This window comes from Hippopotamus amphibius, chromosome 3 (genome assembly GCF_030028045.1).
Source record: "Hippopotamus amphibius kiboko isolate mHipAmp2 chromosome 3, mHipAmp2.hap2, whole genome shotgun sequence".
NCBI lineage: Eukaryota > Metazoa > Chordata > Mammalia > Artiodactyla > Hippopotamidae > Hippopotamus > Hippopotamus amphibius.
Genome location: NC_080188.1, coordinates 128,151,130 through 128,176,040, shown reverse-complemented (window position 1 = coordinate 128,176,040; position 24,911 = coordinate 128,151,130). Strand labels below are relative to the sequence as shown.

General features: G+C 42.6%; 1 protein-coding gene across 7 annotated transcripts in view; it reads left to right on the top strand.

Annotated features, from left to right (window-relative positions):
• Positions 1 to 24,623, top strand: part of KMT5B (lysine methyltransferase 5B) — a 49,394-nt gene extending 24,771 nt beyond the window's left edge. For 4 of the 7 annotated variants that reach the window (XM_057726462.1, XM_057726460.1, XM_057726461.1 and 1 more), the window contains 8 exons: positions 2,904 to 2,972; positions 7,282 to 7,447; positions 7,830 to 7,939; positions 9,407 to 9,573; positions 9,842 to 9,861; positions 9,943 to 10,079; positions 15,537 to 15,733; positions 22,553 to 24,623. In XM_057726462.1, coding sequence (XP_057582445.1) covers positions 2,904 to 2,972; positions 7,282 to 7,447; positions 7,830 to 7,939; positions 9,407 to 9,573; positions 9,842 to 9,861; positions 9,943 to 10,079; positions 15,537 to 15,733; positions 22,553 to 24,033 — 2,347 coding nt within the window. In that variant the 3' untranslated portion in view covers positions 24,034 to 24,623. Of the gene's footprint in view, positions 1 to 2,903; positions 2,973 to 3,230; positions 3,247 to 6,755; positions 6,777 to 7,281; positions 7,448 to 7,829; positions 7,940 to 9,406; positions 9,574 to 9,841; positions 9,862 to 9,942; positions 10,080 to 15,536; positions 15,734 to 22,552 lie in introns of those variants that run through there. The other 3 variants (XM_057726466.1, XM_057726465.1, XM_057726464.1) reach the window with 3 other exon arrangements.
• The last annotated feature ends 288 nt before the right edge of the window (positions 24,624 to 24,911 follow it).

Below are 24,911 nucleotides of genomic sequence, written 5' to 3'. Positions count from 1 at the left end.
ACTACATAGCTCTTTAAAATCTGTCCCCCTTTAAATTTCTTTATTCTAATTCTCTTAAACATCATCTCGCTCCCCAAAAGGCCCTTAGATGATTTCATAATTAACTGCCACCAAGCACTAAGTCAGAACTTTAGAACGTTTTGTTACTTCTTAACTTCCATGGCAAAAGGTTTTCGAGTCTGGTGGAAAAGCGTAACAGCAGGGATTCAGAAGGTGGAACAGTTCTGGACCACTGTCCACTCTGCCTCCATCACACTAGCACTGGCGTGGTGTAGCTGCGGCGTCAGTGACTGCCCTAGAGGGACTTGATCACCAGGTGGTTAGTCACCAATAATTAGTTGGGGGCAGGTGATTAGAGGAAAATCCTGTGTCCATTTTTTCCTCTTTTAATTCTGTCCCTTGCTAGAATTAAAACAAGATAATTCATTTATCAATTATATTCTAAGTCCCAAAAGTAGTAGTTCAGGTTAAAACGTGCCTTTGATATTTTCAGGTAATTTCCTGTCGTATATCTTTATTTACTAAAACAAAGTGAAAGTAGGAGCGGACTTGCGAGCTTATTTGAATAGTCAGAGGGGCACATACTTAAATTTTCTACATAGGCAGATGGATGGCTGTTCTCTGGAAGATCAGCAGGATTGGATGCCCTAGTGTCCAACTAAAATCTAGTTTGCATTATTTTAAGCCCATACCCCCCATTTCCCAGTGAACACAGGAGAGCAGGGCTCATTCTCCTACTATTAGGGTCCCAATAATATTTAACGCACCGGTTAGCCTTTTTTTCCCCGAAGGTGAGAAATGTGACTCACTGTTTGACACAGCAGTCCAGTGGCATTCAGGATATGGCCACAAAGGCCCATAATCGTGGCCCGGAGTCATCAAGAAACGGATTATATTCGTTATGCCTTGTATACTAAAATGTGGAAGCATATAAACCGTTTTAGGAAGTTTTCCTTCAAAATTACAACAGAAGTTTTAGTGGCTTGGGAAAGAACTCCATGTATTCAGAAGCCTCTGTGCTTTGACTGTTCCAGAGAGTTACCTGTTGTTGGGTTCTGCGACAGTAAATAACTCATGTTTTCTAAAAAGTCTTCCTCGACAATTGCTTGTAATTAGTTTGCATGTGAGTCCACGGGGCAGCCTTGTTAAGATGCAGGTTCTGATACAATAGCTGTGAGGTGGGGCCTGAGAGTCTCTGTTTCTAACAAGCTCCCAGTTACACTTGGGAAGTAAGGTCCTAAACCATCTAGCCTGCTGAGCTTTGTCACGATGTGGTGAATGGATAGAAAGTTCCTCATCAGTAGTTTTCTAAGGTTCACTTTAAAGCATGTAGCCCTAAAATGTAAAGTTTAGGATTACCACACAGATATTATTAAAACTTAAGACCTTATCCAAGTACCCCTAAATTCATATTTTCTAGTGGAGCGTTTAACCTTCCTCAGACAGTTCCTAACATAGCCGTGGATGGGGTAGCTAATGCCTCTGCTCCCTGGTGAGACTGCACTGGCTTCGTAGCGGTGTCGCACTTAGGCCGGCGCGGTTGAGCAGTTGATGTCGCTGTGTCAAAGCAAGGTGTGCTGTCAGCCTTTCAGCAGAGGCATTCACTCCAGAGGTGTTTTAACAGGCTCTCGTAAGCAGAATTTTTATTAATGAAGCTTGTTAATCTTAATGAGAGGTATATACATTTTCATTTAATCTTAGTGGATTTATTTGAAAATAAAACCATCATTTACAGCTCTTTACCTTCGGAACAAAAATTTACCGGAATGTCACTTACACCATTTTCAAAGATACCTTGTAGACAATAAGGAAGATCTATAGTGCTTTATTTGAATAACCATAAATATGTCTTAAATTATTAGCTTTTTGTGGACTTCTCTTTCTTTGGGATACAAAAGACGTTGACTGGGGGATGTGATTGGAGCTTGGATTTTAATTCTCCAAGCTGTCTGTCTGTTACTTATATAAGTGGTCTTTTTGTTCTCGTATTTGTACATCTGTGATTCGATTTTAGTTTCTCTTTTCTTATTCTCTCTTCCTCCCTTCTACTTATTTCAGTTGTACCTTCAAGGATACTGTTCAGAAACAGTAGGTGTTTAATTGTTTGAGAATTTCCCAAACTGGCTGTATTATGAATTGCTTATGTTTTAATCTTAACATATCCCTGTGTTTACTGACAGGGCAGGCAGAGTGTGATATGAATTCTTAGAAAAAGCATAAACAAAACAGTAATTTCAGTTTATTGGGAAATGTTTCAGTTTAGTTGACTTTTGTCAGTTATGAAACTTAAATTCTTCCTTTTAACCAGAAAATAGAGTTGTTAGTACTACCTCGAATTTTTTTAAAAAGTTAGTGGAGAGATGAATGTAGTGAAGCAGGAATAAATGCTTTCAGCAATGCCCCCTTGTTCAGACTGCATGACCAGCGATTTCACGGTCTCCTGAGGAGTTGGGGGACGTCATGTTGTAAAGAAATGCAAAGAGTCCTCTCAGGGCGCAAACTTCAGCCTGTACCGTCTTTACTTATCCTTCTACTACTGTAACCATCTAATTTTTATTTTCCTTATTTATATATTTGATTATTCATATCCACTGTTTAATATGAATTTATAAATCACTTTAAATGTTGCTTTAAAATCAAGTGCTTGACTAGAAAGCATAAAGAAATTTTTCAACCTTCTAACTTAATATCATCAAGGATAAAATGATGTTATGTGGGAAGGAAAGAAGTTAGCTTCCTGGCCTTTGTTATGCCAAGCCAACCCGTGGTTTCATAAAGTTCTTGAATATCACAGCATTTTAGGGATTTCTGCTACAGCTGATATTGTAAGTCTGTTTAGAAATTACAAGTAAGATTATACAAATAGTTTTTTATTGTTGTTGTTTGTTTTTGCATTTATATAGCGCCTTTCCTTCGAGGAGCTCAAGGCATTTTTCAAAATCTGACAGTTTTTCTCACAACAACCCTGTGAGGTAGGTAGAGAGCATTACAAACAGTAATAAGATACAAACTAACTTGTTTCAACTTTTATAATGTTCTTTTATGTTAAGTAATTGGAGGTGTCAGCATAAACATGATTTTTAGAACATTTTGCAAACCTTTTAAAATAATTTGGTCTTAGTAAATAGCTATATTTAAAAAACCACTTGTACTCCATAACAGGGTAATTTTAAGAGAAATCATTCATCCAAAGATCAGGAGTCACTCCATGGGATTAGCTGAGCACTGATTGCAGGACTCAGCCAGGTATGTTTCTGGTTGTCGTTTATTTTCAGGTCAAGAAGGAATGAAGAGCTGTGGTTCTAGCATGACTCCTCCTCTCGGCATCTACGAACTGTCAGTTTGCAGTTAAACTTTCTTCAAAGGGGGAAGTGTGTTCACGATGTTGCCTCATGGTTTTATTCTATATCTTAAATATTTGAGCATTTTTCTCTCTTTTCCTCCCTCCTTCCCTTGCTCCCTGTTTTCTGTGCCCCTCCTCTTTCCCCCGCCTCCAGTCAGCTCTTGGTTGTACATGCTAATGGAAGGGCACGGTAGTGCAGCTAATGCAAATCTGCAGCTTTCCTTCATTGCCACAGTGGTCTCTTGGGTTTGGAAACAGGAAAACCAAATAGCAAGAAAACCTGGGAAGTCAGTCTCTGGAAAGAGTGGGGAACAGGTGTGTGGGAGTGTGAATTCATATGTTTTTTCCTGCCCCTTTTAATAGTAAATAATTGTAAATGACATATTTTAAAATTTCTTTTACTGGCCATTGGTCAGAGAGGTATGGGAAGAGAAGAATAATTGCTTGGTTTATTTAAAGTTGCAAATGTTATATTAGGAGGGAGGAGGGGCATGTTGCTGTGGAAATGCCAAACACCTCTTTCTCTTGCCTCCTCTGCCACTGCACCCCAAATATTCAATTTGTTTCCACCCCTTTCACGGTGTTGTCAGGGTACCAGTCAGCGCTGTCTCTGGCGGGCTCAGTGCTGGCACTCAGCAGTAAATACAAGTCAGCTCCTGTTCTCATGACAAAATGACACAAGAGGGCCCTCGTGGTTCAGATAAGAACAGGGACAAGAAAGGCCTGGTAACAGTCCTTGTCCTTCCAGCAGTTAGCCCTCATTGGGGCTTATTTTCCTCGTTTATGGGACAAGAGATAATTTTTAGATAGTCTAAATTTTCTTCTAGCTTTAGGAACCATGGTAAGGATGGCAATTTGTGCAATTTGTATGGGAGATTTAGAGCGATTGTAGTTCAGGAGAGGACAGGGCGTATTTTTCTATTCAGTAATAGAAAATTACTTCAGTTTTTTCTAAGGTCTTCAGTGCCTTTTGCTCTGGCCCTAATAGTTGTAACAGTCCTATGTTATTAAATAATTTTTATTTCCCCGCAGTTTTTATTGTGATGGGATTTGACTTGAACTGTCAGCCAGGTGATTTTGTTGTTCTTCTATAGGGTTATCGAAAACAACTCTCTCTTCCCCTTCCTACCTGCACCCAGAACCATTTTCTTCCTTCTTTGCCTATCATTTCCTGCCTATAGCAGCCAACAGTGACAGTAAGTTTTGACAGTAAATTACACTTTAAGTGAAGTGGAGGTTCTTGCCTAGTGGGCAACAAAGGGTAGTTTGGTGGGTTTTGTTGTGTTTGAGGCAGCAGAAGTCAGGAAAGCAGAAACAGAAGTCACAGGGTATGTGGAAGGCAGAATATTATTACCTCAAGAGTTGATTGTTTTGTGTTGGTTTTAGCGTGTAAGTTGTTTGGCATCATGAACAAAGAGTGAACGAAAGCGTAGCTGAAAGGTGTTTTTAGATAGGGAGGATGCTGCAGGAAGCAGAGAACACACACAGAACCCATCGGGAATAGCCAGTGTCCCTTCCAGGCCTGTACCTCACGTTCTGTCGTATTCTCAAGATCTTCAGGTGCATTTTGTCCTGACTCTTGCTCTCTAACGTGTCGAGCCACACGGTTATTTTATAAGTGTCCCTGTTGGTCAGTCCTGCATTGAACACGTAAAGCTTGCTTGGCACCTTCTTTTGTTTGGAGCCCCGTCACTTAATGTCATGGGTTATTCACCGTATTTGCTCAGCGTGAACTGTTGCTTTTCTGTTTACTGTGTAAAGCGCGGGTTATCTGTTTCCCATCACGTTGTATTGCCTGGAGTGGTGTGCCTTAGCTAACAGCTGCTTGGTGGTCTTATCTGTCCTTCATATGCAGATAACCCCCTAGCCGTAGTGTAGGGTTGGAGCCAGAAGGGTTTGACTGGGTTTCTTAGAGAAACTCATTATTGAGAAAATCACTTGTGATGGCTTCAAGTAAGTAGCTTAATATTAAAACTGTATGGCAGTTTGGATACTTTCACAGTTCTGCAAATCTTTAAATTATTTTAGTGGATCTCTGATTACCATAGTCTAACAGCCTAGTTAAAGACATTCTGAGTTGTCTAAAGGACTTCCACTCATCTGTCCGTGAGGGCTGGTGGGCTGACAGATTGAAAGGGGACATAAAATAGGGCATTGTCCATTTCTTAGTATGATACCTCTAGAACTCCTTCAGATTGTTCTACTTAGTAGCTGTGAGAGCCTACTGAGGCTGGAGTTGTAGCTAGGAAGTCACTAGAGGTGTCCGCATGCGCACATATCGAAGGCCTCTAGAGAGCCTGCCTGCTGAAGGGTGTCACACCTGCGCTGTCCCTCGTGCCTTCCCTCTCCCTTGTCCTAGGGCTCTCTGTTACTGTTGCTGGCCAACTCACTGCCTCAGCCCGTCACCTCTGAATCAAGCCTTGAGATCCTTCGCTTAGAGTTTCTCTCACGTTGCCTTCCTACTTTTGATTCCTTCCTGCCTATAGTAATGCTCTGTTTTTCCTTCAGAAATCTGAATTCACCACTTCCCTCATCGCCCATATCAAAGTCGACTCCAAACTGCCCCCTTCCCAAACAAACCTTACACCTTAGTTATAATTTCCATACTTTAAAGTGCTGCAGCGGTGCTGTTTGTACCACATGAACATGCATTTGCATATGATGCCTTGCTTTTCTGTTTGGTACACGAATATGTCTTTAAGTTCCAGCAAAATTTTCCACTCAAAACAGTAGCTTATATTTTCCACCATAGCACCTGTGTACACACACCTAATAAATAATCCTTGGTGAAATATTGTGCCTTAAAATCTTACTGAAAGGTGGTGAATACATTTGTGATAGCTTATCTAGGGAAAAAGTACTGCTTGAATGCTTCCTTTGCTGGAGTTTATCCTAGATCTTAGCTCAGTTCTAGGATTTTCAGGTGTCTGAGATATGCAGTTTTAAATGTTAGAGTAAGATGCATAGTTCAAATATTTTTTCTCCTGAGACATTAATATTTTTTCTTAATGTATTTTATTTGAAGAGCAGTCTGTAATTCCTTTTTTTGTTGGATGTTAATTAAAAAAAAAAAACAACCTTATTTTGAAAAATAAACCAAATGAAATCAACATGAAAAGAAATTTTGAAATTAAGACCCAAGTACCTTTAATCATAGTACACGTTTTATTGAGAACATAGCTTTAAAATGAGTAGAACTTAAGTTTTACTTGGGCCGAGACTGTATCATGTGTTAATATGTGCATCACCATGTAATATTCTGAAGTCATGATAGTTGATTTTGCAATAGAAGCCTTCTAAAATTCTACCCCGACCGTGTTTCCTTCCATCACCACCACAGCAGTGTCATCGCTAGAGCTGTACTTTTGCACACATTTTGTTCTCTGAATGCGGTTATCAAAGATTAATTTGACATGGATGTTGGAACATCAAGGTGTGTTTCAAGACCTGTCGGGATGCTTCGTTTGGGGTTTTTCTAACTATGTGCCTAGAGGATGTTTTTGTTTATGGCATGATTTTGTTTGCTTCACCCTTCTGAAACTCATTGCCTTGCACTCTTCTGGCTTGATTCTGCATGTTTTAAAAAATTCTTGTCATTCTAACTCAGTTAGATGAGCTCTATTCTAGATCTATCGTTTTGTACCTCCCAAAGTAGATGACTAGTTACAAGCCTGAATCAGACCGCTTTCATTTGAATCGCTTGATTGCCTCTCAGTGAACGAGATAACAGTGAAATAAAAATATTGAAGTACAGTTTGAAGAAGGAGAAATTATATTTCCTGGTGATCCATATTGCTTTAGCAATAATTATCAAGATTACTTATTATTCTCTTTTGTTAGGTCTGGCTGTTTTTAGGTTACTTTTTCCTCAAGATCTCTTAAGCAGTGGCCCAAGGATGATGGAAGATAACTGAAGTGATTGCTTTGATTTCTTTCAGATTTCGGCCTATTAAAGGAAGACAAGAAGAACTAAAGGAAGTAATTGAACGTTTCAAGAAAGATGAGCACTTGGAGAAAGCCTTCAAGTGTCTGACTTCAGGGGAATGGGCACGGCACTATTTTCTCAACAAGAACAAAATGCAGGAGAAATTATTCAAGGAACATGTGGGTTTATTAACAAAATTAATACTGTTTATCTGTTTGGATAAGAGTAAAGGAAACTAAAGCCTAAATTTTAGTGAACTCTGAAATTTTAAATCAAATTTTCATAAAACTATTCAATATGAAGCTCTAATGACACATAAGATAGTTTGTGTGACTTCTGCAGAGAAAACTTTGTCATCTAGAAGTGAAACTTACTGTGAACTTTTAGAGTAACATAGCCAAGTCACCAGGTACACAAATACGTGAAATTTTAAAGTAATAAAATTTTTCTTAATCTTAAATTTTTTCATTGTTGATGGTTTGGTTTTATAATTCTGAGACAGTCTAGCAAGATAAATAATTTAATGTGAAGTAAGTATCAATGTTTTTTTTCCTGTTGTAGGTATTTATTTACTTGCGAATGTTTGCAACTGACAGCGGATTTGAAATATTGCCTTGTAATAGATACTCGTCGGAACAAAATGGAGCCAAAATAGTTGCAACGAAAGAGTGGTAACTATTATACTAGTGTAAACCCATAAAAAATTTTGTTTAAAGTTCTCTCTTAAATTACTGTTCCCAGGCTGAGAAAGTTTTGGGAAGGAACAAAGCCAGAGCTTACCGTCAGGAGCCAGTGCAGTGCCGGTGCCGCAGCCCAGTGACTGGGGTGGGGACAGTGAGATTAGAAGTCGGCGTTGAACCAGATCCTGGCTCTGAGCCAGAGTGCGTTGTGCTTTCCTTTTATTGAGTCTGGGTGCCTGCTCAAGGACTGCTGAGGTTAGGGGTGCCAGGGTTGGATAACCTGGCTTCCAAAGTCAGTCTTTTACTGGCCTGTAAGAAAGGTTACATATGACATTTTAATCGTCTTAGGAATTTCATGTGTAGAAACTTCCTAGCGCATTTCCTGGTTAAAAATACATGTGTTTGCCAGCTTAAATAAAAGTAGTAGTAAAGTTGAGCCCAGCTAGGAGGAATAAAGGCCGTGCGTGAAAGAGAGAATATGTGATTATATCTTTCCTCTAATGCTTGTTCCCTGCCTTATCTCCCAGAAGACACATGTAGCCCCTCTCTTAAACCACCCCCAGTATTTTTTATAGCGAAAATTTTAGGGTCAGGTATCTGAAAATGGAATGGGCAAGAGCCTTGCTCCCAGGCCTCTCGAATGGGGGTGTGGACGTGAGTGAGTGTGTCTGTTTTCGTGGGATGGTGCCCAGTCGGCTCATCGGCTCCCATGGCTCCCTGTGCTGCACGTGGGTGTGGAGGTTTGCGGTCTTGGGTTCTAGAGCTGCACCACCCAGTACAGTGGCTGCCAGCCACGGGTGGCTGTTGAACCTTTGTAATGTGGCTGGTCTGAGTTGAGAAGTGCTACAAATGTGAAATACATGTCAGATTTTATATTAAATTGTAAATATTTTTCATTAATAGTTCATATTGATTACCTGCTGAAATAGTATTTGGGTTATATTGGGTTAAGATATATTACTGAAAGTACTTTCACCTGTTTTCTCTTTCCTTTCTTAATGTGGCTACTAGAACATTGACGAGCACGCGTTTGGCTGGTGCTGCTCTACAGGGTGGCATCCCAGGTCTGGGTTCTCCTGGCACTTTACCGCTGCTTGTCTCTGTCTCCTTCTCCAGTGTCAGCAAGTTGAATTCAGTGCGGCGGGTTTTTGAGTCCTTTCTGCCTGCAAAGCACTGTGCTGGGTCCGGTAGGGGATTCAGAGATGTAGGTAGCACGTTCCCAGAGGACTTTGCAGTCTTGTGTAGCGATGAGGCAGTTGCACAGGTAACCGTGCGCAAGGCTGTGGGGCTTTCAGGGAGGAGGAGACGGTAGCCAGGTGGGGGATCCAAGCGAGTAAGCTGAAGTAGCACAGCGAGGTCTTCTCAATTCCTGGTGTTGATTGGACAGGCTTATTTTATTAAAAGAAGCCTTATTATTTATAATTACTAGTAATTTTTAACATCACATATTTTAAATAGGAAACGAAATGACAAAATAGAATTACTGGTGGGTTGTATTGCCGAACTTTCAGAAATTGAGGAGAACATGCTACTTAGACATGGAGAAAACGACTTCAGTGTCATGTATTCCACACGGAAAAACTGTGCTCAGCTCTGGCTTGGTCCTGCTGCGTTTATAAACCATGGTAAGCTCTATTTCTAAGGCGTTAGCTCTAATGTTGGGTAGCCCTGCCAAAACTCAGAATGACCTATCCTTTAAAGGAGGGTTGGAAATAGAAATTCTTTTTTGCACAAACCTATTAAAATAAATATTCCAGTAGTTTAACTTGAGACCTGAAACTTATATCAAAAATTGGTAAAATTATGTGGAAAGCTTATTTCAGATTTCTGTAATTGTTCGTGTTTCAGATCTTATCTACAGTTAATTGACTTTATCTTTTGGACATTTTTCAGATTGCAGACCTAACTGTAAGGTAAGCATAAAAAATATTTTATCTCAAGTATTTTGTTTTTGCTTCAGGTATGAATTTCTTAATGAGTTAATTTTATTTCAGTTTGTGTCAACTGGTCGAGACACAGCATGTGTGAAGGCTCTAAGAGATATTGAACCTGGAGAAGAAATTTCGTGTTATTATGGAGATGGGTTTTTTGGAGAAAATAATGAGTTCTGCGAGTGTTACACTTGTGAAAGGTAAAGTGTTAAGTAAGATCTTCAGCTTTTGTATTCTTTTAACCACCTGATGATTATAAGCATGAACTCACGTTATCTTCTCATCACTTAAATGACAGGGGAGAGTCTCTTATGTTCTGTGGCACTGCAGCCAGTACCACAGGCGTAAGCAAAAGCAAAGAACAGAACTGCCTAGGGGTGCCAGCACCTGGCCCTTTAAAATGTGAAAATTATTACCAGCTGTTGTCCTTATGGGTGAACAGAATACAAATATGCTTAAAGAGAGATTGGGAAATACCTTACACACACACACAGACACACACACGGTGCCAGGGCGGGGTTGCTCCAGAAGTGGCAGTGACGTTTGCCACTGGTGATCGTGCCAAAAGCTTGAGGTTGTCCTGTGTTCTACCAAGCTGTGTCTTCTGGAATTTTTATGTTTTGATGCACATGCTGTTAATAATTTCTGAGTTCTGTTACTTGGTGAGGAACAACTTGTTGTGGCCCATCAGGATTCTGGAGTCCTTGTAGAAATCCCCCAGACCTGACTTAGCAGGACTGCTTGTCCACACGGCTCGTGTCATTGTGGCGGCTTCTGCTGGATGAGCGCACAGAGGCGGCGTCACAAGCTTATCTGGCTAGTGCTGACGCTGGCCACTCAGGGAGCACACCTGGATTTGGTTTTTTGGTGGTTGTTTTTAAATTGAAGAATAGTTGATTCACAGTATCATGTTACTTTCAGGTGTACAGCACAGTGATTCAGTTACACGTGTGTGTGTGTGCGTGCGCTCTTCTTCAGATGAGCACGCCTGGATTTGCTGAGCCCATTTTATGTGCTTTGTGCTGCGCTGGGTGCTTTACTCGGCCCTCCTGGGAGAGAACTGGCAGTGTTGCCACACCGCAGGTGCAGAAGCCCACATCAGCCTGACCTCAGAGCCCTCGCTTTCTCCACTGCACCTGCTTTCGCACATGGGAGCAAAGACAGGCAGCGGTGCTACTTCTCCCACTTTGAACACCCAGCCACCAGCCGGCTGGCCTCAGGAGAAAGGCTGATTTCCCCAGAGCCCGCGTTTTCCTTCTTTCTGGGTAGCCAGAGGTATCCCCTGTGTCGCGAGAGAGCAGAGGCATGGAGTCGCAGTATGACCCCAGCTGTTTCTCTCCCAACTCTGGGGTCTTTGCCACAAAGCGAGGGCAGAAAGCCTATTCCTGATGCTGCTGAGTTTTTGCCCCTTTTACAGGGAGGGGGTGGGAGTGCTGGGGGATAAAGTTTATCTTTTTCTAAACTAAAAAAAATGGTTCAAACATTGGTTAAATCTTAGACCAGTCCACAAAAAGACCCTTTAATCCATGAAGTAGTTTAATTACAGTTGAGTAATGCTTTAAAACCACTTTATAGAGACAACACAGTGTAGCAGTGACGTGCCTGAGAGCTGGGGTCAGACTCTCTGAGTTGGAATCCTGTGGCTCTGCATTCCACTAGCTGTGTGATCTTGGACAACTTAGCTGCTTCTGTGCCTTAATTACCCCATCTGTAAAATGGGGATGACATTAGAAGCTATCTCATAGGGTTTCTGTGAGGATTAAATATATCTCACAAAAAGTATTTAAAACAGCACACAGTTAATATTCAAGTGTTAGCTGTACGCTTGTTTTGTGGTTTCTGGTTATTTTTCCATTAGAACATAAGGCCCGTGAAGGCAGAGGTTTTTTGTCTTTTTCACTTCCTGCCATTTCCCAGCATCCAGAGCAGTACCTGACATATAGTTGATGCTTGGTGAATATGTGGTGAATGAATGAATGGAGCAAATGATCTGCTACATATGTTTTCGGAGGCTGTCCTGAAAAAATGTAACCACACACACAGGATTCCAAACCAACCCTGAAACAGCTCTTTCACTAGTTCGGGACCGTGTATGTCGTAGTTCTCGTCCTTCAGACTGTTTCTCACTGGCCAGAGGGGCTACCTCTGTCTACTCCACAGGATTAGTGTGAGGAATAAGTAGAAGCATGTGCACGTCCTTTCTAAATGGAAAGGCCTCATACAGAGCTGTAGGCATGGCTGTTGTCAGACTGTTTGGGGAGTTTGCTTTAAAGGTTGGCTGGGAGTATTCTTGAAATTCTCAGGAACACCAAATTGTTCCTGCCTTTCCAGAAGTTAGGCGAGAGGATGAGACCAGAACTCATTCAGTTATTCACCATATGGTAACTGAATAGTTAGTTACTTTCTGGCAGGCCTGGCAGGCAGGGTGAACAGGACTAGCACATGGCCAGCTGTGAGGGTAGTGTCATGAAGGGACCCACACAGTGTGCTAGTTGCTGAAGGGTGAAAAGAGGTGGCCCAGTGAAGAAAGGAGAGCGGACAGCCTGTTTACAAAGGCGCTGACATTGTGGGTACCATGTCCAGGATACATTTGATGCGCACTTCTGAGCAATAACCGTCCTAACAAAATAGTAATTGTAATACTTTCATGAGTAAGTACTGCGAATTTCACTCTAGAAAATTTGAGGAATAAAATCTAATGAAGGACCAAATTATTTTAAAGCTGATATGAAAGTATGTCTGATGGTAGCCAGGAAGAAATTTCTAAAGTATAGTTAGTTAGGGGCAGTTTGCCTTATAGATATTAAAAATTACTGTGAAACAGTTGTGATCAAAACTTGATGATATTAGCCTAGATGCGGACAATTAGATAAGAGGACATGAACCGAGTCCTGAAATAGAACCGAGTGTGTATGAGGTCTTAATAGCACGTTTGGGGAAGTGGTGATTTCTTTAATACATGATGGCGATATAATGCCTTGTGTGTCTGGAAGAAAACCAAGCTCAACTCCCATCTCACACCATATACAAGATAAATTCCAGGTGGATTGAAATTTTAAATTGAAGTACACAATGTAAAATGATTAGAAAAAAAATTAGGAGAATGTATATGTCTAACCTTGGGGTAGTGGAAATCGTCTAAAAGAAGTTAAGACAAGAAATGATGAATGTGAAAATTTTTGAAAAGCTGAGAGCAAAAGTCATAAATAATAAACTGAAGGGGAAAAAAAGTACACATATAGGAGTTACTATCCCAAGGACTAAAAACTCATATAAGCTCATAAAGAAAAGACAGACTGAAAAAAAAAAAAAAAGGAAAAGAAAAGACAGACTGCCACTAGAGAAAAGAGAGGTAAGGAGGATGCTACACAGAAAATGATGGCCATAAACAAGGAAAATAAAACAGTAACTAGGTAATCGTTTTTACTGTCAAATTGGCAAAATTTAGAAGTACACTCTTTGCTGCTGGTGAGGATGTGGAGAAACGGGCACTTACCCAATGTTAGTAGGGCTATAAATTGCTATAACCTTTTGGGAAAGTAATCTGGCAATATTTGTTCAAAATAATCACACCCTTTTGTCTATAAGGCAGTCGGTCCCGTATAGAAGAATCTGTGCTATGGAAATAGGAGCGCTAGTCAGTAAGAATTGGGGGTTTCAAGAGCAACGTAGCAGCAGTGTTCATGGTGGCAAGCAAAACCCAAAAAGCCTACAAGTTTCAGTCATCATCAGTGGGTAGTGCTTGAATAGATTATGGAATGTTTAGTCTGTATAAAAGGTACAGCTTTCAAAACACATTCAGTTCAGATATACTTATGCATGATATAATGATGAGAAAGCAAGCTGGCTGCTGAGTAAAATGTATGGTATTATCCTGTTTGGGTTTTGTTTGCTTAGGAAGAAACAGCAGCGTGAATAGGTGTGTAGCTCGTGGCAAAGGAGCAGAAGGCGAGGTGCTGGCAAATGGTTAGGAGACACAGCCTAAGATGGTCTCACCTGTTGCAGCAGACGCAAGCATGTATTACTGTCAGAAGTGAAAAAGAAAGCAAGTAGAGAAGCAGAGGAATGGTAGAGTTTTACTCTAATACATGATTTCCAGATAATAACACCATGATCATTTATTTTGTATTTAAGTATGGCCCATCTTTTCCAAAAATGTTACAAGTTTTATGGTAAAAAGGCACAGAAAAATCTGAAAAGCATTTATTAATTTCTTAATTCATATGAAATGAAACAGCCTTTAGGATTTACGCATTTACTTTCTAAATACACTTTAGGGTGGAGTGGAGTGTACCTGTTGGCCTGCTGTGGTGAAGGTTACCTAGAGGCTTTACAGTGATTTCTAATGCACCTTTTGAAAAAAGAATTGAAGCAGTCCCACAAAAAGTTTGTTGTTGTTTTTACGAAAGCATTAATAAATGCTTCTGGGAAGGTGAAGAAGGCAAGAATGCTCACCTTGGTTACCAAACATGGTCTCTGCATTAAGACTAGGTCTGTGCTCCTCCCTAGCATTAAGAGGTTTTAGAGGGTAGGGAGAGAAAATAGAATTTTTCTTCTCCCTTAGCAAAAGGTGAAACTCTCAGATTCCTCGGAGGAGAAAAGTTATTTTCTCCTCACCTAAATCTTGAAAGAAATAAATCACACGGGATCTCTTGGAGGGCAGTATTGCTTTCAAAATGGAAGGTGTTCACGGTTTTGCCAGAAGTTCAGAAGCTGTTTTTATATGGCCTGTCTGAAAGGCCAGTAAAAGGCAAGTCAGCGAAGGCAATTTTGGCCAAAGAGATTTCTCATTTTTTAAATGCAACATGTAGTGCTTTATTTTTTTAACATCAGTAATTTTTACTGTACTTACTCTTTTGAGCAGAGCAAGTAGAAGTTTACCTTTATAACACTGAATAAAGCAAAGATTTGCAAAGCTAAATTCATTAAGGAAGTTTAAGAAGACTTCTTATTAAACACTCATTTCACTAGAATTTATATCAATATAAATAATTAAAGCAGGTTACAAATCATTCTTAGCCAGTGGTAAAAGTCTTTTATTTGGTAACATTTTGTTAATTATGTTCATTCAGTAACTTTAAAGGAGGAATTTAACAGTTTTCATTATTCCAGAAGTGAGATTTTCACTAAGATAGCCTAGCCTTCTTATACAGAATTTCAGTCAGTATTTGTTTGTATCTAACATTAGCTTCTAAGTAATGACTTAGTTTATGGAAATTCTGTGGTTTCTCTTTTAATTCCTTAATTCTCAATATTCAGTAACGTAATATTAAATTATGCAGAACAAATATAGTTAGACCTAATAGTTAAGTCTACAGTTTAGACCTAACTATTGTACCAACCAGTTTTGAAATTGAGAATTTATTTATTTATTTTTACCTACGCTTGAAACTCTGCAGGGTCCAATAGCTTCTCATGGGCAATTAACAATTGATTGACAATAGTCATAACAAATTGTTTTATTTCAAGTCTGGGGCTTTTTTGCGTTAATTTTATATTCGTATTTATTTTGAGAGTCCTAGACTTAGCTTTCCAGGGGTGACTAGGGCCTCATCAGTTCATCACACCTGCTGACCTGAAGTGGCCAAGTGCTCTCAGCAACCAGGCTGACGTCAGTGAGAATGCTGTTTGTGTAACCTGTGCTGTTTCTTTTTCAGACGGGGAACTGGTGCTTTTAAATCCAGAGTGGGACTGCCTGCGCCTGCTCCTGTTATCAATAGCAAATATGGACTCAGAGAAACAGATAAACGTTTAAATAGGCTTAAAAAGTTAGGTGACAGCAGCAAAAATTCAGACAGTCAATCTGTCAGCTCTAACACTGATGCAGATACCACTCAGGAAAAAAACAATGCAAGTAAGTAGGGGAGATTCGATAAGCATATCTTTTTTTCTTCTTTTTTTTTTTAAGTATTTTCACATAGTTTGCTTTCTAAAGCATGTGTTAATAGTTTTGATCTTTTAAACATTGAGAGAAACTCTGGGATTCATGCACTTCACCAGCACTGCAAGGTTCTAGAAGTGATTCGAGCACAAAGGCAGTCTGTATCATGCCTCCAGATCTCACATGGTACTAAACTGTCTGCTTTTCTGGAATACTTGGTAACTGGATATTAAGTTCTTCACCGTGTGTTCCAGGGTCATCATGTGTTTAACAGAAAGCTTTGCAAGTTGTTAGTTTCTCTGTAATGATGTTGTTAGGTCCGCAAGAAGACAAAGGACGGGGTGGCGTCACACAGGCCTGTCCTGCGCCTGGCCAGTCTGTTAGGATGGATGATGGACTTGGGGAGTTCATAGTTTCTGGCCTCAGTTCTTCCACCTTTTTACTTCCTGCTTGCCGTTTTCAAAATGAACTGACCCAATTCACCAAACCACCAGTTACCAGACTCAGAATTGTGGTAGAGGAGCAATCTGAATGTCACTATACTATGACGTGTTGTAATACCCACTACCGACAGTATTGAGAGATGGAAAGGAGAAAGAAACAAGCTTTAAGATACCAGTCGTGGGGGGTGGGGAGGGGAGGGGCGAGACCTGATGGAAACTGAAGACTAAAGAGAAAAGAAAGAAGAAACCCTAACCGAGCGTAAGAGGACACATCGTGTTTGTGGAGCTTGGAAGTCTTGGAACCATTCTCTTTGCTACTGCTTTTCATCTGGGCGACACCAGTTTTCTCTAGTTGCCACTAAAGCAGTAGGGCTCTTTAGTGTGACTTGTCTCTGATAGGAATAAAATTTAAAAGTTTTTAACTTGATGATCCCCGAAGTATGCCTGTTTTGGCACCGTAAATGTCCACACATACTTGTTAGCTTTAAGTACCCTCTGAGGTGTGATTATTTAGGCTCTTCTCCCTGGCTTCAGATGATTTCAGCCCAACTCTGGGTGCTCCTCTCCACTACAGAAAATCCCAAAGAAACGGGAAGGTGTGTCCCATGATGGCGAATGTCACTGCCGTGAATTCCTGAATCTACCTGCCGCTGGAGTCAGAGGCCAGGGGTACCCTCCACAGTATAAAAGCAATACTGTGTTCCTATTCCAGTCTTTAATGTCCAGAGGGAACAAAAAAGAGCAGTTAGTTCGTCATGCACTGTTGGCTGTTGGTTTTAATAATAAATGCAGCATAATGAACATTTTGTTTTCTGAGTCTGGTTCCTTGGTGAAACTGGAGACTTGTGAAGCCCATCTTATAAATATCTACATGAAAACACTTAGGAGCGTGCCGCCATCCACGTGTGGAGATGGCCACGACACTGTCCACGTGGCTCTGTGACATTCATAGGGGTGTTTTGTGTTCCTATGCAGTAACTGTATTACTGCTATATAGATACTGAATTCAGTACACCACTAGTTTAAAAGATCAAAATAGGAAAAAACCTTGGAAGGTGTTAAGTGTTCTATATGTGACCATCTAGGGAATATTTATTATTAAACCAAATACGTGTTCAAAGCTGTTAAAGAGATAGAAAAGTGCATGAGACTCGGGCCCCTCCCTCGGGGAGCCTTAGCTCCAGGATGGGACCAGTACACAGGAACTACGCAGAGCAGACTGTAAGGGCCACTTCCTAAAGGCTGGAGGGAGCGTGTGATCCCTGAGAGCTGTAGTCTCAGCATTACGGAACAGAAATACAGCACTTTACCGTGACTGCTTACTTTAGGGTGCTTACTTTATTCAGATCACCTTTCTGCAGAATGATTGTCTTGAGTAATTAAAGGGTTGGCATAAGTAGCTTTGAGGGTCATGTGACAGTTGCTAGACGTGGCTCAGGGCTCAAAAGCAGTTAGAGACTCACTCCAGTCGTCTCTGAGAACATGGTGCACCAAGTGTGTTCATAGCAGTGTTTTCTCAGGCTCTTAACATGTGTTCTTTTAGACTGTATTTCTCTTTTGGTGTCTGTGTCTTGACCATGCTCCCTACCTGTTTGGAAGACTTTTTGAGACCCTAGTGTGTGTGAAGCCAGAGGTGCCCAAGCCTTTCTCCCAAGGGGCATGGGTGTACAGCATGTGTATAGATTCAGAGTACCCACCTTATCCTGCAGTTTGGTTAGAATTCAGCAGCTGACAGCTAGAGAGGAACTGCTTTCTTTGAACAGTGTGTATGTTCTTTTTAAAGAAACATTTCTGCCTCGTTGGGAGAAAAAATTATTTCTTCCTTCCATGTAGGTCCGTTTTAGAAAGCTGTCTCAAGAACCACAACTTGACTGTCTTAGCATCCAGAGAGGAGACAAGAAATCCATTTTCACAAATTCAGTCCGCAGACCTGAATTATAATGCCGTTGCTAGAGGATTCAGGTTTTTTGGGCCTCTTGTGCCTCAGTGGCTAGGCCACCCCCCATAGTGCTGCGCCCTGGATGTGAGTCACTGAAAATGCCATGAGTTGGTGCAAGTCCCAGAGGACTCCCACCAGCGGGACAAGTTCATTCAACTCGACTGTGGAGTGCCTGGCCTGGAGACAGTGGGCTGGGCCCTGCTTGTCACTCTCTCGCCCACCGCAGACATCGCTGGTTGGTCTGAACACTTCTCAGCTGCGCCTGCAGGCTGCTTCGGGATCCTTCCCAACACCCTGTTCCATCCAGGCAGTCGTTCCTGTGTTGGCCACATGAGGTGCAACCTGCTGCTTGTGCTTGATAAAGTCCTTGAACTGAAGTCTCGGAAATCCTACTGAGGGTTTTTCCGAAGCTCCCGTTCTGCACGTGCCATGCTGTGCGTGGCCCTCGTGTTTGCTGGCTCCACCGCGTGTGTGTCTGGGGCTTGTCCAGGGCAGAGCATGGGTTCAGTCCGACACTCGGGAAGCTCTGACATTGTTTTGCTGCCCTTGTGTCTGGCTCTCATTCTCGATGCCCACCCAGAGCTGCCTTATGGTTTTGAAGACACCCTGAGGTTACCGCGATAGCCATGCCATGGGTCCTTTACCAGGAGCTGGGACTGGCCCCACAATAGCTCTGTGGTGTCCCTTAGCAGCTGAGTGACAGGGTGGCAAAAAGCTTGAGATCTGGAGCCGCAGACCTCAGTTCAAATCCCATCTCTACCACTGACCAAATGGGCCCTCTTAGGCACGCTAGTCCACGGGAACTTGGTTTCACTTAGTGTAACAGCTCTTACTTCAAAGAACGCTTACTAGGATTGAGATCATACTAATTTGACTCATTGCTAGGAATGTGTATCTCCACTTAGAGTTACTATCTAGGTTTATGCATTTGGGATTTGTCCCAGCCACTAGGGAAGAGAGCCACATGTGGTGCGTTAGTGCTGAAGCCAGGGGAGCCACAGCCATGCCTGTGTCAGCATCCTCAGTGTCTTGATAGTCTCTTCTTAATTTGCCGTGTGGCCACCATCTCTCCCTCGGCCTACTGTCGCTGGCACTGCCCCCCCCCCCCCCCCCCCCCCCACGCAGGGTAGTGTTAGCAGCACCTTCGTGGGCCAGTGAAGAGCCCTGGGCACTCGGTCACGTCGCTCACATGTCTCTTACCCACCTGGACGGTGCCTTTTCTGCCCTTATACTTGAGCACACCTTTTAGCTGGGCTTTTGACGAGATAAGCTTTTAAACAAAATGAGAAAGCACTGATAAATACATAAATATGTAAGTGAACTCTTTCTATTGAAATAATACGTAGCATCAAATACAGTCTCTCTTGTGCTCTTTAGAACACACACACTAAAGTGCTTTGTCAGTGGTTCACTGCAGTCAAGTTAACAGTGAACCTTGGCAGGAGGGGTGGAAGGGGGAGAGCCCAGATTCAGAATCACCATAAAGTGAGATTCATCCAATGATGAAAAATCAGTACCCGAGTGAGGGGAATCTCAGAGGCCATGAGGGTTCATAGGAAGGGTCACCTGTCATATGTAGAGAGTCGTGAAAGGCTTCCTGAGAGACGTGTTTGCTGAGCTGAGTCTTAAAAGGGGATGAGAAGTTGGCCAAGTGAAACGTGCTCAAAGCAGAGGACATGTCACCAGTGAAGGTGTGGGGACGAATGTAGGATGTGAATAAAGTTCATCAAGGCTGGAGTGGGAGGTGGAAAGAAGGGCTGTGACCATAATTTAAAATTTTGGACTTTATTCTTAAATATTAGGTACTGGAAGGTTTAAAGCCCAGACGTGACGTGGCGTACTAGGGAAATCACGCGGGCTGCGGGGTAGGGGTGGAATGTTGGGGAAGCAGTAGGGAGGCAAGGACAGGTGGGAGCCAGTGTCATAGTCACAGCAGGAAGTGGTGGCTTCAGGAATGGAGAGAAGGAGGTGGTCCCAGCAGCACTGCAGGCGTGGACTCCACAGGCCATGGTGGCTGGTTGGTGAGAGTTAGGAAAAGCAGGTGTTAAGGATGACCTCCCGGTTTCTTCTTGGGTGGCTGGATGGTGGTGGTACTGAACAAGGTGGAGAACTTAGGAGGAGCAGCGTGAGGCTGGGTGGTGAGTTCCCTTCGGGTGTGTTGACTTGTGGGGGGCTTATGACACAATCTCAGGGGGAGATCAAGGTCCCAGTGGACATTGGTGATGCGGATCTGTAACTGAGGAGAGAATCAGGCTAGAGAATGTGGTTTGGGAACTGCCAGACATCGATGGTGATAGACATGGAGGAGTGGCTGTGTATCCCCCAGAGACTGAGTCGAGTTTTCAAGGGGCTGAGGACAGCAGAGGCCTGAGGAGCGCAGTCCACGGGGCAGAGGGAGGAAGAGGGCCAGGGACACCAGGGAAAGCCAGGAGTGTGCTCTCGTGAGCAGCCAAGGAGAGGGTGTCAGGAAGAATAATGGTTACATTATGCGGAGAAAGAAGAAACGGTACGGGCTGAGAAGCGTTTGCTGGATTTCATGACAAGGAGATTGTGAGAGAGGTCGGCAAAGACTCTTTAGGAGGACGGGTTGGATGCAAATTGCAGGGGGATTGTTGTCAGGGATACAAGGTGTTAAGTGATCATTGTGGAGGGGTGATGGTAGGTATGGAATGAGAACCCCTACACTTGGTCATAGAACGATCCTTGAAGAGCCATAGACAGCAAAGTCTCACCATAGCCACGTTTGAGAAAGGCAGGCACCATCAGTAAGCACATCTCCTCGCACCTTGTAGGGAGCCTTGTAAGCATAACGAAATCCTTTGGCGAAAGCATTCCCTGAATATCCTTATATCTTAAAAATTATTTCTGAGTTAAGTTCTGTATAATTCCAGTTCATGATACATCGGTTGTTCTCAAATTGAGAGGCACCCAAACTTTGCTACCCCTACTATTCTAAAAATAAGTTGCCTCCCTGGTAGCAGCCCACACGGATAAGCGAGCTCTTGGCTGTCGGTGGATCTCATTCCTGGGGATTCTGCTGGTTTGGAGACCCCAAAGCCATTTATGAGCCAGTCTTCCTGAGTACAGAGAGCTCTGTTCTTGGCAGTTTGATGTTTCTGGAATGCTGTTAAGCATCCTTGCTTCTCTCAATAAAAGCTAACTAATGGTAACCTAAGTTGCTCAGCCATGCAGAAGAAACAGCAGTCGCCCTGGCGACCCTCAGGCATGTAGCAAGTGGGAGCCTTGTCGGGCAGCGTGCTGGACTTGGATTCTCCTGTCTGGTGAGAGGTGATGATTGTTAGTTTGGTCATCTCCGCTTTCCCAGTGAATTATTTAAAGGGGTCCTTTGATGGGAAGAGGTTTTCAGGTGGGGGATGGGGAGCAGACGAAGTAATTGAAAAGTTGACTCGTGTAAAACACTGCAAATATAGATCCAAAACGTAAATGTAGAGAAAAGCAGAACGATGGCGGAAAGTCAGTGGCAAGGTCAGAGGCCCGCCACGGGGGAGCTCACACTTGAGTCACATGTAACCTTTTGAATGAGAAGCCATCCAGCTGTCATGTCAGTGCTCAGGGTGTCATCCCCAGCAGGATTGTCACAGCCTTTTTGTGTCCTTGTCTGGAGGAAGGAAGCTGGGTCCCCTTGTCACAAGAGTGTGACTCTAGCAGCCTGCTTCTTCCCTCTTCCAGTGTGATTGTTGGCAGCGGGCCGTCAGCGAAGGGATGGGGCCATGTCAGTCCCTCAGCCTTCGAAGTCTCCGCTGGTCCCCACAGTGTTGAAGGGAACAGCTTAGACCACGTGGTATTTTGGGGTGAATGTCTGTTGGAAGTAACAATATACGGTTCTTAGGATCTCTTTTTCTTGTTTGAAAACATTGTGATAGCATTTGTCTCCTAGGGCCCTTGACTCACCTGCTGCTGTTCTGGGTTACTGGTCAAGTAATATACTCTGAGTTAATGAATAGTGGATTTTAGGAACATTTTAAATGATGATTTTTAAGAAGAGTTTATGAAAGAAAAAAATATTTTTACTTTGCTTACTTCAAGTGTTTTATGTGGTAAAATACTAAATCAGGAAGAGAAACACTCAGTTTGGACTACTGTCACGATAGATTAAGGACAAGCTTAGAGTGAAATCTAGATCCTTGCTGTGCTCTTTAACCCTAAAATTACTTACCTGGAAAGTGAATAGATGCTTCTCAAATTAGGGGCAGAAATTAGAAAGAGAATGTAAAGGAAAACCGTAGGAAATGCTTATGTGCGGGCAGAAATTCGGCTGGGATCTACCACGTGTTTGCATAATCTAAACATTTCATAGCTAATGGCCTGGGTGTTGGCATTGCTTTGTTGAACATGATTGTGTTACCAAGGCTGTTTTTTATCCTTTTTTTTTTTTCTTAAACTTCGCAGCTTCAAACCGAAAATCTTCAGTGGGTGTGAAAAAGAACAGCAAGAGCAGAACATTAACAAGGCAGTCTATGTCAAGAATTCCAGCTTCTTCCAACTCTACCTCATCTAAGCTAACTCCTATAAGTAATTCCAGGGTACCAAAGAAACTGAAAAAACCTGCAAAGCCTTTACTTTCAAAGATAAAGTTAAGAAATCATTGCAAACGGCTGGAGCAGAAGAGTGCTTCGAGAAAACTCGAAATGGGAAACTTAGTACTTAAAGAGCCTAAAGTAGTTCTGTACAAAAATTTGCCCATTAAAAAAGATAAGGAGCCAGAGGGACCAGTCCCGGCTGCAGTGGCCAGTGGGTGCTTAACTAGACACGCGGCAGCGAGAGAGCACGGGCAGAACCCCGGGCGAGGCGACCCCGTGCACGTGGAGGGCGCCCCCTGCACCTACACAACCAGGCGGTCCGTGCGGACGAGGGTGAACTTGAAGGAGACCTCCGACATCAAGCTTGAACCAAATACGCTGGACGACTACAAAAGCAGCTTGACGGAACCTTGCCCAGACGGCAGTGAGCATCCAGCATCTGCGGTGCAGGAAGAGGAACTGGCTCAGGAAGCTGCCCAGAAGGGGGAGGCTAAGTGTCCTCAGAGTGACAGCAGCAGGTCAAAAAAGAAATCTCGGCAAGGGAGGCTGGTGAGACAGTTGGCAAGAGCCGAGGAATCCACTCCAGTGGACGACTCCCCTGGCAGGGCTGGTGTGGGGCCCGAGGGGCTGGGGTCCCACCCTGACCAGGGCGAGCGCAGCAGTGTGGAGGGCGTGCCCGGGAGCTACACGGACTGGGCCCCTTCTCCTGTTAGTGGTTCCATGGTGACATCAGATAGCTTCAAAACAAAAGACAGCTTCCGAACTGCAAAAAGTAAAAAGAAGAGGCGGATCACAAGGTATGATGCACAGTTAATCCTGGAAAATAACTCTGGGATTCCCAAATTGACTCTTCGTAGGCGTCATGACAGCAGCAGCAAGACAAACGACCAAGAGAGTGATGGGATGAATGCTTCAAAAATAAGCATCAAGTTAAGTAAAGACCACGAAAACGACAATAATCTCTATGTAGCAAAGCTTAATAATGGATTTAACTCAGGATCAGGCAGTAGTTCTACAAAATTAAAAATCCAGCTGAAGCGGGACGAGGAGAGTCGGGGGTCGTATACAGAGGGGCTTCACGAAAATGGGGTGTGCTGTGGGGATCCCCTGTCTCTGCTGGAGTCCCGCATGGAAGTCGACGACTACAGTCAGTACGAGGAGGAGAGCACCGATGACGCCTCCTCTTCAGAGGGCGAGGAGGAGGAGGAGGACTACGAGGAGGACTTTGAGGACGACTTTATCCCTCTTCCTCCAGCAAAGCGACTGCGGCTCATAGTTGGGAAGGACTCTATAGATATTGACATTTCTTCTAGGAGGAGAGAAGATCAGTCCTTGAGGCTTAACGCGTAGTAAGCTCTTGGTGTTACGTTGACCCGGGAGAACGACTTTAAAGAAATAAAAAATTCCAGTCAATTATTCCTCAACTGAAAACATTTTAGTGGCAGCACTTCTGTCATCCCTTCACTTATCAACATAATACTGTAGAAAGTGTACAGTGTACTGACTCTTCTTAAAAGTCTGATTGTGCAAATTTTTATTGTACTTTTTAAATAGCCTTCTTATGTGCAATTCTGAGTTAGAGGTAAAGCCCTGTTGTAAAATAAAGGCTCAAGCAAAATTGTACAGTGATAGCAACTTCCCATACAGGACGTTGGAAACAATAATGTGGCTACACAATTTTTTTTTTTTAACTTTAAGAGCATCAACTGGCTCTTTAATATATGACTAAACAATAATTTAAAACAAATCATAGTAGCAGCATATTAAGGTTTTCTAGTATATGCTAATATCACCAGCAATGACCTTCGGCTTTTTGATTTATTTGCTCGATGTGTCCCCCTTGGAGTTTTGTCAGTTTCACACTGTTTGCTGACCCAGGTGTACTGTTTGTGACCTTGGTTTAAATAGCAGACCATCGGGTGGGAGTCAAATTGGTTTCTTTAAAAAAAAAAAAGTACAGTTACATGCGTGACAGCCAACTGTTGAGCACATCATCTGTCCGGGGGTAGCAGTGTGCGGGATGAGTTTTGATGCAGCGTATTTATTGCTTGTCATGTAAATTAAAGACCTTGTATTTAACACTTTTCAATCCTTTTAGATAAAATTGTTCTTTGCAAGAATGATTGGTGCTTATTTTTTCAAAAACTTTGCTGTGAACCGTGTGATGACAACACGCAGCATTTGTCTAATGAACTACAGCTCTCTTAATTTGGGTCTTCAAGTTTTCT